The sequence below is a fragment of the Equus quagga genome, chromosome 5 (genome assembly GCF_021613505.1).
Source record: "Equus quagga isolate Etosha38 chromosome 5, UCLA_HA_Equagga_1.0, whole genome shotgun sequence".
NCBI classification, from domain to species: domain Eukaryota; kingdom Metazoa; phylum Chordata; class Mammalia; order Perissodactyla; family Equidae; genus Equus; species Equus quagga.
In genome coordinates this window covers 122,642,105-122,659,177 of record NC_060271.1, presented here as the reverse complement: position 1 = coordinate 122,659,177, position 17,073 = coordinate 122,642,105, and the positions used below count along the sequence as shown (strand labels likewise).

The 17,073-nt window shown below is 57.4% G+C and overlaps 1 protein-coding gene across 1 annotated transcript in view; it reads right to left on the bottom strand.

The window, feature by feature from the left end:
• Positions 1-913: 913 nt before the first annotated feature.
• The window catches only part of HS1BP3 (HCLS1 binding protein 3), a 33,390-nt gene continuing 17,230 nt past the window's right edge, over positions 914-17,073 (bottom strand). The window contains exons 5-7 of the mRNA XM_046662585.1: positions 9,754-9,914; positions 8,232-8,367; positions 914-3,200 (exon numbers count right to left, since the gene is read on the bottom strand). Of these exons, the coding sequence (XP_046518541.1) occupies positions 2,942-3,200; positions 8,232-8,367; positions 9,754-9,914 (556 nt within the window). The 3' untranslated portion in view covers positions 914-2,941. The remainder of the gene's footprint in view (positions 3,201-8,231; positions 8,368-9,753; positions 9,915-17,073) is intronic.

Sequence of the window (17,073 nt, the reverse complement as noted above, 5' to 3'; positions counted from 1 at the left end):
GACACCAGAGCTCAAAAGGGTGGGGGCTCTCTAGCGAGCCGGCCGCACGGCCTGGCCAGCACAGGTGCTCGGATGGGGACTTTCCAGGAGAACTGGCCGGAGTTGCCAGCTTCCTGAGAGGAACAATGCTGGAAGAGAGAGGAACCCCTGCCTCAGACGGTGCATCCTGTCCATGAGGCTCACGACAGCCTCCACACAAACAATGCTGCTGCCCCCAATTAAACCTGTTTTCCTTCTATGGTGAACTCTCCGCTGCAGGCTCGAGGGCTGAGAGGTCCTTCTCACAATAGTCCAACTGCTCGTCCTCAGGAGCCAAGACCCCAGGTTTGAGCTTAGCTACAGGATCCAAGGCCAAGTGGTCGGGGGAGGCCAGGGTCGGTGCAGACTGCCCCTGCACGGGACCTCCGTGACTCCCAGGAACCCATTTTTAGTTCTTCAGGGGCTGTCAGTTTGCAGAGCTGTCTGCTCAGAACCTCTGGGTCCCGGGCAGAAAGCAGCATCTCAGACCCTGAGCTCTGGCAGGAGATGTTTGTGACAGACGGACGGGTTTATCCGGCAGGGATGCCTGGGGTCAGAGCTGAAAGGGCTGCGGGGCCAGTCCCCACTCTGTGGAGGTGGAATGGGAGGTGAGGTCTGGAGACAGGAAGTGTCCTCTTCCCAAACAGGTCCTGGCTGAGCAGTTACTGACCCGATGACCCCCACCAGGCCTGGGCCTCTGGCCCCTCTGCCTCAGTTTACAGTGGAATCCTCCCTTTGTCCTTGCCCGACCCTATCAAGTACCAGGTTGGAAGGCTGGGCGGAACCTTGACAGATCCCGGTACTTCAAGGGCAGCTCCGCTTGTTGAGCCCACTGTAAAGACTATCCCCCCCGTCCCCCATCAGCCCAGGTATGGAAAAGAGCGCCACCAAGAAATGCTGGAATGAGTCACTGACATGGACTTTCCTGGATGACTTTATTGGGCATCATCACTTGGTCAGGTCACAGACCTGTGGTGAAAAATGAGCTGCAGTTTGAGCATCAATATCTGGGGAAGCGCACATCTTCACTGAGGTATCCGGAGAGCACCAGGCCACAGAGAACGAGGCCAGTCGCAGTGGGTGACCTCCACCAGAGGACCAGCACCCAGGCGTCTGTCAGCTGCGCCCTCTGCTCCAACGTTAAAGGGTGGTGGGAGGTGGGGCAGGTAGGGGGAGGGGCAGGGAGCTGGCATGGGGTGCAGAGGGCACAATGGGGAGGGGAAAGGGCCCGAGGCAGAGCTGGCCCTGCTTCACCACTGCTCCTTCGAGGCCTTCCTGTGGTCAGGAGGGCGCGGGGCCCAGGGCTGGGTTTTGGGGCCGGGTGTGAAGTCCTGGCAGTGAAAGGGAAGCGGAGTGGCTCGTGCTGGGGGCTGAGGGTTGTCCGAGAGCCAGCTCAGGGCCCTGGGGAGAGGGGCCCTTGGAGCAGTAAGGCAAGGAGGAGGAATCAGCTCTCAGCATCAGAACTGCCTATTTCCTCCCATTCTGGCACAGGTGAAGGCGGGGGGTGGGGTGGGGGGCACCTTTTCAGGACTGGACAGCTGATGAAGGTGAGTGAGATGCAGGACAGATCAGCAGGTCCTGCAAAGGCCAGGAGCAGGGCACTGGAGCCTCTGATGGTGGCAAACAACCAGCCCAGCATTGGGGGCCTTCCTCAGGGTTGGCTGTTGGCCTCAATCAGGAAAGGGTCTGGGGTCCTAGTCCCAAACCCCCTTCCAATGCCTCTGTCAGACAGGACTACTCAAGGGACAAAAGTGGTTGCATTTCATTAAAAACTTGTGTTTCATTAAAAACTAGTTCTGAACATGAAGAATATGTCAAAAACGACAAAATGTCAAAAAAAAAAAAAAGCCGTTCTTTCCTCCATTAAACACCATTCATTCACTGAGAACTTCCTGAGCACCGTGCTCCACCCAGACCTGTGTGCTGGGGTCTGGGGGGTCCAGGGGGTCCGGGGGAAGTCTAAGGCACTGGCCCTGCCCTGGCACAGGGCTCCTTCTCCCTGGGAAGGCAGCTCCCACTGTGAAAGGCTGGTGAGCAAGTCCAGACCCAGAGGACAGGGAAGGCCTGGCAGCATCCGCCACTGGACAGACGAGGCCCTCGAGGCAGCAGCCGGAGAGCATCCGGCCTAGGGCCACCGTGAGTAGGAGGGACACCCCAGGCCACAGGCCAACATGGAGCTCTGGAGGGTGCTATGACCACTCTGCTCAGAGCTGCAACAGCAGTGGCCCTGTGGCCAGAGGCTCAAGGAGGCCATGGTTTGGCCAGGCCTTCCCCGGGAAAGGAACAGGGAGGAGACCCGGGGCTCGTCAGGCTATCTGTACCCCAGAAAGGCAGGGCCGGCCTGACGTCTCCCTCAAGGAGGACACACGGGAAAGCACCCCTGCTTAGCACCTGGGAAACAGAGGCAGTTCAGGGACACCCTGCCCCACCTGGCTCTCTCAGGCTCTCACTCAGCATCCCTTTCCTGAGGGACCCTCTCAGAGCCTGCAGGTCCCCAGACACCACGCTTCCCAGAGACTCTGAACACCCGACCCCACCCCAAGTTGGCCAGCCCTCCCTCCTGTGATGGGGCTGGCAGAGCCAGTGGGCACAAAGTTTCCTTGCCCCGAGTGGCAAGGCTCCCTGGGCCCCGTCACTCTCACTCCATCCTGGGGGCTGGGCTCCCGATTAGTGAGGCATCCCCACATGCTCTCCCCTCCACGTCCACGTGGCTCAGACAATTTGGGCTCCAATTCCTATGGTGACCTTGCTCTCTGCATCCTGCAGGGTTCTGTGACCCCACAGGCTGGAGAAAACGGAACAAGGCAGTACAGGGGTCCTACGACCTGGGGGAACAGAGGTCCTGGGCCTGAGGGGAAAGTGCCCACCTCACCACACGCCCCTCCAAAGCAGACGGCCCAGGCCCAGCGCCGGGGTGGGAGGGTCAGAAGAGGCTGGGGGCGGCCTGGCCAGGTGTGTCGTGGTCCCGGATGTACTGCAAGATGTCCATCTCATCCATGGCTTGGATCTGCTGCTGCTGCTTCCACTGCCCAGCCACGGCTTCAGATGGGCCTGCTCTCGGGACAACAGCTGGCTTCCTAGGTAGCACAGGCTTAGCCGCCACTGGAGGCTTGGGCTTAGGCTGGGGCTGGGGTTTGGGCTCAGTCCCCAGGTTCAGAATCTGGTCCAAATCCTCTTCGACTCTAGGGAACCAGAAGCAGAAGCCCTGAGCACAAACTCCTGCAAAAGGAGCAAGGCCCCCAGACAATGGCCCCCACAGGGGGACTGCGCCCAGACCTCCTCCCTGCTCTGGCTTCTCACTCTGGGCCAGGCCAAGGCCCCGCCCCAACCTGGCCCTGCCACCATCCTGCCCCCAGAAGGAACTGAAGGCCAGGCTTGTCCTTCCCTGCAACCCCACAGCACAGCGGGAGCAGAGCCGGCCCTCAGCAGCCTTTCGAGAGCTGCGTCTCAGGAGGACCCGCTCTAGACGCACTGGCCTCTTTAGGTGACTTTTCCTTCAACACCACAAGAAACCACAGTAACAGCTGCCAGACACGGAGCTCCTGCTTTGTGCCAAGCACTTTAGACATGTTATCTTGTTTTATCCCCAAACAACCCTTTGGGGAGCACCCCTGAATTTCTGCCCTGCAAATGTGGACGCTCAAGTCCCAGGAGGCTGAGCCGGCTGCCTGAGATGACCGTCAGTATGTGGCAGCGCCTGAGCTGGAGCCAGGATGTGTGACTCCAGAAATGAGCTCTCATCTAGACCAAGTTCAGTCAGACAAAGAATAAATGAGGGGCTCTGACCGTTGTAGGGTGGGATGGGGTCTGTCTGCCCACCTGCCCCCTGTGGGCCACACAGGCACTAGGCAGAGCCCACCGAGGGCTGGAGCGGCCTCAGCCAGGGTCCACCAAGACTCAGTCATGGCCCTGGACCTGATGGCCCATCAGTGAGTAGGACTAACGGCCTCAGCAGTGTGATGGTCACATGGGACCCGCTGCAGAAATCGAATGGTAGTTAAGAAAGGCAGGCCACAGCCTCGCTCTGCCCTCTTTGCCTGAGGGAACTCCTGGTGCGGGAACTCAATTCCTGAGGACCGGATGCACAGCAGAAGATCCATACAATCCACTCTACCACCCACCCACCCACCCTCCCTATCAGCGTTGTGCTGAATACCTACTATGGTCAGGCTTTTCTACATTCATTAACTCACTTAAAAATCACAAACACTGTCTGGCAGTAGATACTGTGAAAACAGAGGCGCGGAGAGATGAAGGGCCTGGCCTAGGGCCCACGGCTAGTTGTGGAGGAGCAGGACTCGGCCTGGGTGTGGCTGGGTCTCCAGGGTGTGTCTGCCTTCCTGGGGCACCAACACACTGAAGCTTGTTCTCCAGGGCCAGGCTGGGTTTCCTCCAAGGTCAAGGATCCCTCTGTATGCTGAGGCCCCGGGCTCCCCAGAGGCCCTTCAATCATCTGCCAGGTGACACTGCTGGACCTGTTGCCTCGGAGGACCCAACCCAGACCCCCTCTCGCCTTCCCGAGGGAGAAGCTTCTCTAGGGACTCTGTGGTAACCTCCCACACACCTGCATCCTCAGGGAGGTCTGCTGGGCTCAGGCCTTAGGACACCTCTTCTCTTGTCCCTTCAACAGAGGACAGTCCCACCTGGCACACGGCAATTCAAAAAAGACCCAAAGCAAGAAGAGCTGCAGAACAAGTGACCACTGACAGGGCCCTTCCCCTCCCTGGGCCTCAGTTTCCCTACCTGTGAGTGGCCGGATGAGGTCATTTCAGAAATGTACCAGCTTTTATAGATGCTAAGAAAGAATGATCCGACCGGTGCTTCCCTGCCCTCCCCTCACTGGGCAGAGGGTAGGCAATAGGCGTTCCTGGCTCCAGATTACGTTCCCAGGGACGCGCCAGCCTCTCGCCTGCCCTCCTAGAGAAGCTGTGCACTGACCAGGCTGGTCTGGAACTAGGAGACAGCAGGAGACCCTGGGCTGGTGGAAGGGTCTGATCACAGTATCCTGGGAGCTCTGGGACAGTTACATGGAAAACTCCCACTGAAATCCAGGGGCCAGTTTTGGAATTCCTAAATGGGGGTTCCTGGCCCTTTCCAAGCTTCCTAAACCAGTGACCAGCAGAGATATCTAGACAGGTGCCACCCACACCTGGGTGCAGAGGTTCCACGTGTCTAAGAGCATCAGGACATGCCTCACTCAGCCATGCTGGGGACAGGGAAGGAGGGCACAGGGCTGGAAGCAGGAGACCTAGGGGCCCTTGCGCAGGCCACCTGGCCTCTCCAGACTTGTTTTCTCTCTACAAAATGGGCACAGCAGCATTACCCGCGGGACTGCTGAGCGCCGTGTACATAGGAGCGCAGCACAGTGCCCAGGGGAATGCAGGTGTATTCCTCACCCGCTCCTCCCTCCTCAGTGGCCTCAGACACCTCACCTTCCTGGTCCTCAGTCTCTCCATCCCTATCTGGGATCCAGCTCCGATGGCAGGGCTGGACAGAGACAGGAGTGGAGAGGAGGCGCCTTTGGTCAGAGCAACTCCCGGCACTACAGGGCTGGCAGAGGCCTGCCTGAGTGTGGAGGTGCCCTGCACACCCTCCCTGGAGGGGCTGCCTGAGGGAGCTCTGGGTCGCCCCTGCCTGCTTCCTGGGTCAACCTTCTGTGACGGGGCACAGACCACAAAGGGTGAATTCAGAGCCTCTGTGGACAGCAGAGAAGCAAGCAAAAGGTGTCCCTCCAGTCCAGACCCAGAGGGGACAGCCCGAGCCAGGCCTTCAAAGAGAGAGCAGCTGCCTTGAGTTCCAGGCCATCCCCGGAGACGTCATCCAGGGACAGCTGCTCCCAGCAACCTCAGCTCAGATGTGTCCTGACTCCAGTGTGGCCTGGATCCCTCCAAGCAGCACCCCTTCCTCGAGCTCCCCTGAGGCAGGTGCTGGCTACTTCTGCATCTTCCACTGGAGGCTCAGTGCCCAGGAAAAGCTCAGAGGGACTGAATTATCGTCAAACGGGGCCCTTGGGGAAATAAAGCAGCAGCTAAAAGCTTGCGTCCAAGTTCAGGATTTGTACTGCTTGGCGCAGCCATGACTCTTGGATTCGCTCTGAGTTGGGAGGTGGGGGCAAGCCAAGGCGAGAGGTGGGGCAGCCACACTTGGGATATGGGTGGACGCACAGCACCACTTTCCAAGCCCCCAATTTCCACCTGGGCTCTCTGAGTCATAGCTAGTAGGTCCCACTAATGCAGGGTCTCCTCTCTTCCAGGCCCTGCTGGTGTGAGGTCAACCACCAAGGGGCTGGAGGGAGCTTCGAAGACCCTAGTCCCACTCCTCCTCCCCAGCTCCCTGCAGTGGACAGGACTTGGCTAAAGACCAACACTGGAGGCCCCATCTTGGTGTGGCTGCACAGCAAGAGGGAATGGAGGCTTCTCAGACTCCAAACCCCGCTCGCACACCGCTCCATGCTGCCTCAGGACGGTTGGTGCCAGCTATGTGATGAATGAGCGGTAAAAACATCAGGGAATGAATATTAGAAAGTTATTATAAAGAAGCCTGATTACTACCTGGAGAATCACAAGGCAGACACAAAGAAGAAAATACGGTTCCTGCTTTCCAGAAGTGAGCTCTTTTGTCACCAGACGTCTGGTGGAGTGAGGTAGGGCTGTAGGACTGGGTCGGGAAGCAGTGAGGCGCTCTGCGGGTGCTCAGAGGCATTATAGGCAAGGGCCCCAGGGACCACTAAGAACGTGAAATGCTGCATGGTGTTTCCCCCCTTGAGCCTGCATACTCGCGGAGTCCTGCTCAACACTGGTATTGCCCCAGCCCCTGACCACAGAAGCCCTTTGAAGGTGACACCTTTGAACATCCACCAAACCCATGTTCTGCAGAACATGGATTGGCAAGTGCCGGTGCCATGGTTTAGAATAAACGATGCCAAGAAGGTCCCGCTGGGACACGCTGAATTCTGGAGACACAGAGGCTCCCCGTGCAGGACATGCTCAGCCAGGTCCTGCCACTCCGCGTGGCTGACTCTAGTCCTCTGCCTCCCTGTGCCTCAGTTTCTTCCCTAATGACATAACAATAATCCCAGCTTCTCCAGCCTGCCGGGATGTCGGGGCGAGGACACAGGATGCAAGTGAACAGGTGCCAGGGGTCGTGGGGAGATGTACAGACAAGAAGCTGTCACTGTGACTCAGGCTCCATGGGCACTTCCAGAGGCTGCCCAACAGCCCGTGGCTCCTAACACGGGTGGGGATGACAGCCTCCTGGGACTGCACGCCTCAGCGCCACAGAACTGTCCCTGGAAAGAGACAGCTTGGCGTCCTGTAAATGGCCAAGCACAGCCTGCACTCTGGGGGACGTGGAAGATGCGAGGGAGAGACGCACAGCGCCAACCACGCTGAGCAAGCCGTGGACATGCAGAAGCCTGGGGGAGCTGCTAACCCAGGTGGGAGGCGGCTCTCCCAGCCTCTCCTTCGCCCAGGGCCTAGAGGGTCCTGAAGCAGTGGGAGGACAGCACACAACCAGGCAGACCTGCGTCCCAGTCCTGGCTCTGTCACTTGGGGGCTGTGGCCTTGGGCCAGATCTCTCCCACCTGCATTTCCTGTAAAATGGAGATAATAGCACCTACCCAGGGGGCTGTCGTGAGGATTAAATAAGATAACATGTGAAGAGTCCAGCACACTGCTGGATGCACAGCAAGCACTCTGTAAGTAGTGGCTATTTTTTGCACACATCTTCCACTCGTTCTGTCAATTGACCTCCCACAACAGGTTAAGCCTCGCTCTCCCCTCTGTAAAGTCCACTTATGGGACCCCGTGGTGACCAGCCACTGTGCAGTACATCTGCGCTTTGCTCCCACATGCTACTAAGAGTCAGTTTTATTTGTTCCCAAGGCTGTTCCTGCCAGTTATACTTGCTTTTGCAATTATACAATTTAATTATTCTTTACATAAACCATTAAAATATGAGTGTGGAAAAAAAAAAGAAAAAGACTTGTATGCATGAAGTTCTCCCTTTCTGGAACTTGCTGAGTGGCTGAGCCCCCAGCCAACTCACCGAATCCCCTTCGCTGCCCCCTGGTCAGTTCCCACCACAGCCTCCTGCCTGTGACAGGCCTGGATTCCCTCCCTCAGAGGCCAAGGCTGCACCCACATTGGGACGGGTCCCTGGCTCTATCCAGACCACTCTCAGAGCTGCAAAGCATCGTTGGGGTCAGGTAGTACCTGAACAGCTCCTCGGAGGCCTCCCTGAGGCCCAGGTGGGACGTGGGGCCTCCACTTTCACTGGCTGCAGGCAGCAGTAAGGGGTCACCCAGGGAGACGGCCCCGCCGAGTTCAGGATCATCAAACAACTTCAGGGCTGCAGAGAAGGCAGCAGCAGAGTGGTCAGAGGAAGTCCTGGCTCGTCCTCAGCTGCCTGGGGGTGTGGGTGGAGATGGCCTGGTCCAGCCTGCTGGCACAGCCAGGAGAGAGTGAGCGAGGGACAAAGCAGAGCATGGAAGAACCAGAGGAATGGGGCCAGATCGGGGCAAGAAACAGGCGCTCCTTGGGGTCTAGCACCTGTCTGCCCAGCCCCACCCCCCACTTCCCCCATGCTGGGCCACTCTCGGTTTCAAATCCTCACAGCCTTCCCTCTTCTTTTAGGAGGAAACGGCCTCTTCAGCTCACTGCGCCAGGCTCCCCATGACCTGGTGCAGCTGGATCCCTCAGCTTGGCCCAGGGCTGCACCTCGTCTTCCAATAAGCACTTACCGAGTGCCAACCACTGGCCAGGAGCCAGGACTGCTGCCTGCTGGGAGGTGATGCTGGGGGGTGACCAGACACTGTTCTGACTACAGTCCCTGCCTACAAGGAGCCTGGGTCTACCTCCGACCCTCTCCTGTCTTGACTGCTCAATGCTGCCCTTCAGGAAAGGTGACCGTGGCCTCTTCACCTGCAATATACTTCTTCAGTAGGTGGGGCAAACCCCGCTGACTTTTCAGGATCCAGCTCCAGCACAGTCCCCACCTGACACCCACCCCAGGAAGCCTGCCCCGGTGTCCCCACAGGCACTGATATTCTGCTCAGACCTGTTACAGACTCAGGCTACCCTGTAATTGTCAGATGTCTTGTCTCCCATGGGAGGCCCTGAGGCTGGGACTGTCTTACTCATCCCCACGTTCTCGGACCCAGCGCAGAGCCTGGCCCTTGGTGGGTGTTGGCTGAATTAACACGCGACATCAATTCCCCATCCTGGATGAAGACCTGGGTTGGGTAAGGAAAGCGCAGACCCAAGGACAAGCGTACAAGTCCCAAGGCTGCTGGTTTTCTCTTTTCCATCTCTGCAGAGAACCCTCCAGTGAGTCTAAGCGGGCGACTGAAAATCTCTTACTATAATCCACATTCTAGAGCAGCAGCAGGCCCAGGGCAGGTCAGCACCCACTTCCCACCCAGTGCCCACATCTGGCCGCAGATACAATGAAGGCACTTTCACACAATCACAATCACACCTCTCTAAGGAACAGAGAAAACTACCCTCCCTTCCAAGGGATGATCAGAATAAACACACATCCCCGGAATGTTCCAGGGTGTGGGGACACGAGGTACGAAACTAGACTTCTCCTGTGGAAAATCTCTGTGAGTTGAGTCTGTATCACATCGAAGCAGGACAAGGGGAAGACATGTGGCAGGTCCAAAGGTGCTCACAGAGGCCGGCCGAGTCACCGAGTGGACACCAAGAGGGATGGGAACACCTGGGCTCTACTCACCGTCTCTGAGGGGCGCAGCCTCTGCGGGGCCTCGTGGGGAGAGCTTCCTGCCCAGGCCGAAAAGCCCCTCATCAGGGTCCACCTCCTCATCAAAGATGGTGAGCCGGGGCGAGGGTTTGGGCTTCATGGCCACTTCGGGGCGTTTCTTGGGTTTCTTGGAGCTGGGGAATCACAGACGAAGGACAAAGTTAAGACTTCTCATGAGAGCCCTGGCGGATGGCCCAGGTGGCCTGTCAGACCCACACAGGTGCTGGGCGGGCTTGAGCTGTGTCCAGAAAGAACTTTCCAAGGACCTGACAATGGAAGGCAGTGAGACCCTGCTACTGGAGCAGCCAAGGCTGTGCCCAGGGAACCACGGCTGTCAAGATGTGCAGGAGGAGCAGGTGGGTGTCTGGACCACACAATCAACTGCCAGACAACTCCCAGCCCTGAAGGGCGGCTCAGGCCTCAGGCCTGCCTGCACGGTCATGGGTCAGAGAACATGCTCTGCTTCTGGAGGCTGCGGGGGCCGCCTGAGCTCAGCACCTCCCTGGGGACAGGTTCAGAGAGTCACACAGCACCACTCAGAAACAGGGGAGGATGCAGTCTGAGGCCACAAACCTCAGGCCTGGCCCCAGGGGAGAGCAGAAGGCAGCCTTGGTAAATGTTCCTTTACTTCCCACACAGCCCCCTGTCCCTTGAGTGATGTAACCTCCATCATTCTAGAAAACACTTCAGTCCCTCTGAGCAAACCCCACCTCCATCAGGAAGCCCCTCTGGCTACACAGAGCCCCAGTCGGCTCTGTCCCCCTTAAGGTCCCCTTCTGTCTCATTTACCGACTGGCCGAGGTCCTGCTCTGGGCAGACACCGCTGAGGGAACAGGGAGAGGGCACGAACGAGGGAAGCTTCTGGGCCACAGAGTATTTTCCCTCCCGCTCCGGGTGGTGGCTACACCGCATGTGGACTTTCACTGAAGCGAACCCCAGGGGTCTGCGCACGTCACCGTCAGTTACATCACCGGTAGGTAAATAAACAAGCAAACGTGGTTTTAGTTTAACAAGGTGATCCAATCCCCGATGCTGATGCCTAATTAGCCATTGAAGCCTCCTGCAAACAATGAGAACCAGCTTTTTACTGGAAATGGGATTTCCGGTTTCCCTGTCTGCCTGGAGGGCAGTTCCACCGGACCGAGGTCACCAGCTGAGCTCATGCCCGCAACAGTATGTGGCTAAACTGAGCCGAGAGGCTGGCTCTGCCATAAACCGTGGTGCAGACTAACTCGGAGCAGATAAAAATAGCAGCAGGTGGCCCTGGGTGCTGGAGGGCAGGGCGCTCAGAGCAACCATTCCCACGGGCTGGATTCAGACATCTCTAGAACATTAAGTGCCCAGCTGAGACGGGGAGAAGCTACGAAAGCTGGGAATGTCCCTGCTGGGAGGCTGCAGGACGGAGCACACCTCCACGCTCAGGGCCGGAGCCTGGGAGGGAAGATCTCTGTTAGGCTTCTTGGGTAGATGAAGAAACAGTGGTTCAGAGAAGCTACGGGTGTCCACTCAAGGCCACACAGTAGACAGGGTGACTAGAAGTGAGGGCAGCCACGCTCATGGTCCTAGTCCCTGGCCCCCTCAGAGTGTCCCATGAACAGGAAGGAGATACAGCACAGGTGGGGACAACAGGCTCTCTCCCCCGTTCTCTGTGAGAAAGCAGCGCGTTTTGAAGGCAGAGAGGGAAAGCAGAGACTCAGTAACAGGGGCTGTGCCAGGGAGCCCCATGCACCCATCCCTGCTCCTTCTCTGTCCCAGACACAAGCCAGACGCGCTTACTCATAGGCCACCAGGGACACACCTCTGCTTTGGCGCCAGCCCCAGGCCCTGCCTGTGACACTGGGCAAGGTGAAAGCGGGCCTGGACTTCATTCCAAGAGCATGTGCTTTCTGGAAACTTCAGCGGCACCTCCTCACATCACTCAGGGACTCAGGGTGGCCTGCTCTTACTCCAACATTTTTCCCCTTTTGTTTGACTGATCAGGCCGAGCCAGTTCAGCTCTCATGACAGCTGGAAGTGAGTGCCAAAGAGAGGCCATGGCCCTGGGGGCAGGCCAGCAGAGACGGCCCCAGCCGAGACCTACTGAGTCAGAACCCCAGGGGTGGGCCGGGAAGCTGTATTTGAGTACCTGTGGAATCCTACGATCAGTCAGGTTTGGAGCCACTGGACCGGCCCGGGGCCTGCAGGCTCTGCCCACTGCTGCCCCTCAATTCCTCTTCACAGCCACTCTTGCTTGGCCCGCTCCTGGAACGGGCAGGGACTGCGGCCGTGAAGGCGGAGCGCCCCCGGCCCAGGATGGCAGCTCCCAGGGAGGGCACTGCCTGCAGGTCCACCCGCTCGGGAACGAGCAGGCCCTGACACAGCTCCCAGGGTAGCAAGCTCCCACCCACCCCAGCACACAGGCACCCCACAAGGGCGAGAGAGGCTTCCCAGGGACCAGGAGGCAGAGCAAGCAGAGAGAAGGGAACCATCTGAGGAACAAAGGAAGCGAGAGCGAGTGAACATGATTGATTATCTCTGGAGAAGCCATCTGAGATTTCAGTAATTCCCCTTCTCGCACCTGCTTCTGTTCTGAGAACGCGAGTCGGGCCTGACCTTCCTGCTATGTGCGTTTTCATCTCAAATTGGATGAAGGTGCTTGTTTTTCTCTCTGGAGACATTTCTGATCTTTTGCTGTCTTGAATTGAAATACTGTGAATGTGGGGCCTGTGGGGCTACTCAGGCAGGCACTGTCTGTAGGCACCCCACTCCGCCCTGGGCTATCCTGCCTCCTCAACTCTCCCTGACCCATCTCCAGGGACAGAAGGAACAAGCAGGACATACAGAGCTTTGATAGCTGAGAGCCCCAGGGTCCTGTCCTGGTTGGCCCCAAAACTTCAGTCTCTGGGACTCAGTCATGTGGCTTGGTCCAGAGCAGACACTCAGCAAATATCAGATGAAAGGATGGATGGATGGTGGAAGGAAGGAAGAGGGGAAAGAAAGGACACACAGACAAACAGATGCACAGACAGGGTGACAGTACATCTCTTATCCAGACTTATTTCTACCTCCTCCCCCAGGGAGGAGAGGAAAGGGAGTGAAGAGAGAGGGGTCCCAGGTTCAGTCTGAGACAGAGACCCCTATTTAGAAAGCCCCTCCACTCCATCACTCCTCCTCCAAAGATCTCTCAGTCATCTCCGTGGCCTCAGCACCAGCCCCTCGGCCATTCTGTAAGCAGCACATCCATTCGCTCAGTGCTTCGATGACCCAGCACTCATTAAGCACCTCCCACATGCAAGAACCTGTGCTGGGTGACGAGGGCACAGAGATGAGTAAGACTTGCCACTGTCCCCAGAAGCTCACAGCCGAGCAGAGTCACAGCCACATAAATCGATCACGACAACACAAGGCAATAATTCCGTGACAGCCAGAGCACAGATAAAGGAGCCAACGCAGCCGGAGGGCTTCCCAGAGGTGAGAAGCAGAGGTGGGCAGTGACCTCAGTGTGCCAAGGGTGGAGACCCTCATTCTGTGAGGGTCTGCAGTGGGTGGGACCAGGAACCCAGATGACTCTGGATGACATGGCACCCCTCGGCAGGGGCAGTGCTGTGAAGGGGGGGGCAGTGGCCCAGGCCCCCCATGGAAGCTCTGCTCATGGGTCATGGAGAAATGATCAGGGCCTGGGCCAGGGGAGCAGTGGCCATGTGATGGGGAGGCGAGATCAGGGAGGGCATCAGAAGGCAAACGTGCTTATTAATTTGGACTGTTGAGGTGATCAGCAGGCAGAAGGGACATGTCCAGGATGATGCCAGATTTCTGAGTCAGGGACAGGGACAGGCATTTCATATGTGACGTGAGTCACTCAGACTCCAAGCCGTCTCTTCCCCTCCCATAGGTCGTGTGAGCATGGACTCAGGCTGCTCACACAGGCGATGGCCCTGACACCCCCGCCATCCCCTCCCCACTCTGTCGCCATCAGTGTCCACCCAGCTGTCTGCAGGACGCACCTCCCAGCTCAGCTGTGCCTGCCCACCAGCCCACCCTTCACACTGACATGATGGAGGCCAGTATGATTAGACTTTTGTCACCAGGGAGGAGCAACTGAGACTCAAACAGAGATGTCTACAATGAAGAGAACTGAAGCTCCTGACTTCCTGAACCTCAGGAGGGGGGTGTCCTCTGAATTTGTGCAGGTTCCAGCACAGCACAGGTTGTATGAGGCAGGTGGGGGGTTCCCTGGAAGGGTGCAGGCATGTGGAAGCGTGTTCCTGTAGCACGCACATGTGTGCATGGACAGACATCAGCTTTCCTGCTGTGTGTGCCTGATAGAAGACAGATGTCCAGACCAGGCCACATTGTGCAGGCGGGTGTGGATGCACATTAGTGAAAGGCGGTAGATGCTGCGGCTGACAGCTCTGACAGGCCAAGAAGCGGCCCTCCGCCATGTGGCTCAGCAGTTCTGGCGACAGTGATTGACACATGAGAGCATCCTCTGCTCCGGCCACCCAGGGGGCCGTGTCAAGTTCCCAGAGATGAACCTGCCCCCTGTAGCAGGCCAGCGATGGGCACCAACTGCCCGGGACCTGAGTACACTTGAATTCAGGGGTATCTCTTAGACTAAAGAGAAGATGGCGGATCCTTCCAGAACCAGGACTCACAGACAACATGAAGGTAGTTACATTCAAAGCCAGGGTGATGCTCAACCAAGTGTGGAAACCAACTTCCTTTCCAATCACACAACTCTCCTGCTTTCAAAGAAAGGATCTTTCCATTGTTTAATTTTAAATTCAGCTTCTTTTCCCAGTTAGAGAAAATTCTCACAGTGGCAATAAATGAACTTCTGAAATTCATTCCAGGACAATGTTATTTGCGGCAGCACCAGGCAACGGGGCTTCCACGGTGATCTGACCACAAGAGTAGCGTGAATCACCGAGGAGAGGCGTTCACCCTGTGGGTCTGAGCCAGCCTCACTCCAACGGGAGCTTCGCAAAAGGACTGGACTGAAGGATGAGCAGAGTTGGGAAAGCTGTGCTTCAGGCAGGAGGACAGCTCTGTGATGTCCAGGTGGGAAGAGCTTGGCATATGCAAAGTGCCCAACAGCTGGGCAGCAGATGCAGGGGGGGAGGAGGAAGAGGGTCTGAAGGGAAGTCAGGCCACATCCCGCAGGGCCTGGGGCGATTCTGGCCACTTGCAAGAGAGCAGCACTGGAGAGGGATGCAGGAGAACCCGCCATGACCCTGGGCGAGTCATTTCACTTCTCTGAGTCTGTTTCCTTATCTGTTCAATGGGAACAAGGAATGCTCTGGAAGCTGCAAAGTGGAGCCAGTATGCTGTCGGCACAGAGCAAAGCAGAAGCCTGTGACCACAGGTGCTGCCTGATGATGTCTAGCTCACATCATGCTTTTGACCCAAGAGACTTCATCCTGGGCCCTAAAAAGTAAATGGGCCCTGTCGGGTAGACACCCATCGTTTGCTGTGGTCCCACAGTCACACTGAAGGACCTATTTCCCAACAGTCACAGCCTGACTCTCCAAGCCACTGAGCCCCACCCTGAAGAATCGGGACCTCAGTGACAGCCCTCCCTTCCTGGCTTGTGGGTGACAACATTTCTGCTTCCCTGCACAGGGGCCAAATGCACCCTTCACCCACCACAGCACCAGCAGCACCATGAAACCAGGCTGGTCCAGCTGCAGGGGCTCAGCCACCCACTGCCTGAAAGCTAGTACCCAACCCTGGTCACACCCAAAACGGCCCTGAGAGACTGAACAGACTAATGGGCAATGACCAGAGCAGATGTAAAATGGAACTCTGACCTACAGCCTGCAGCCACGGGTCCAGGAAGCCAACCCACGACCTCCGTAGCTCCGGCTCCGGCCCCGTGGCCAGCACTTGCTCAGGAACTGCCTGCTTCCCACTTAACAGGACCAGCCAGAGAAAGCCAAATATGCTGCCCCAACAATCACCTAGGCCGCAGGGGGCCCCACTCCTAGTCAGCGGCCCCCAGCTCCCGATCCCAAGAGCCTCCAGTCGGGGCACACCTGAGCTTCCTCTTTTTCCACCAGAAACCCTGCCGAGCCCCCGCCTGCCTGTGAGCCTCTGCCAATTGCAGGTCATGGTGGCTGACCCCTCCCTTGCTATGGACAGCTCTGAACAGATGGCCTCTGCTTGTCTCATTTTGGGGGAGTCTTCATTTATTCCCACACTCGTCCCTCCCAATGCTGACATGACCAGTGGGGCGCAGGCAGTCCCTGCAGTGGAGAATAGCCACCACATACCATCTAGCCCGGGAAGTCGGCACCTGCCTCAGGCGGAGTCTCAGGCTGGGGGTAAGGGGAAAGTCCTGGGCCAACAGTCAGGAGGCCGGAGCTCCAGCTCAGATGGGGCCCTCGACTGTGTGACCTAGGGAAGGTTCCTCAACTGTCACAAAGACGCTGGATTTGACCTCCAGTCCCTCACAGTTTAAAGGCTCTGTCATTTGAAGAAAGCTCTGATTTGGGGGGTTCTTGCCAAAAGAACCCGGCGCAGCCTGAGGCAGGGGAATGGCAGGCATGACCCCCCAAAGTTCCATGCCCCAAGGAGTCAAGTCACCACTTAAGCCCATCAAGGATGGACAAGCAAGCCCCTTCCTCCCGGGACAGACGGCTGGCCGCAGGTCCGACAGGTGGAGGTGTACCTGGCGGTGAGGTAGGGCCTTGTCTGTACAGGCCCTGGTGCTGAGATTTGCATGACAACAGTAGGAACCTAGAAGGCTGCCTTTTCCTTTTTAACCGTTTAAACGCCCAGCGTTTCAACTGTTCAGTTTAAACACCCAAGGGCTTCTTCAGAGCAAAGTAAATCTGCAATCATGCTAACATTTTAAAGGAAACTTCCCGTCCTTCATCTCACTTTAGCCTTACAACCACTGGGCCTGGACTTGACCCCTAATTTACAGAGAGGGAAACTGAGGCTTTGGGAGGTTCAGCAGCCTGCCCAGTGCCCACCAGCTGCTAAGAGGCAGAGGTGGGATTTGAACCTGGGACGGTCTGCCTCTATCCCGGCTCTGGGGACCACACATCCCAGGTTTGCTGGCTTTCCCAGTGGTTTTCGAACCATGCTCTGAGGGACCGTGACCTTCGGCAGAGACACCCAGGGCCACCTGAGGGGTGGGCTGAGGCTGAGGGGCCAGTCCCCACTCCGGTCTCACCCAGGGCCAATTCTACCTCAGTCTGTCTTATATATCGGGGTTTGTATGAGATTTCTCTTGAACCAAAGATTTCGCTACTGAGTAGAAGAGTGGAAAGTTCTGCTGCATCTGTTGCCCCTAAGAGTCCGTTCGTT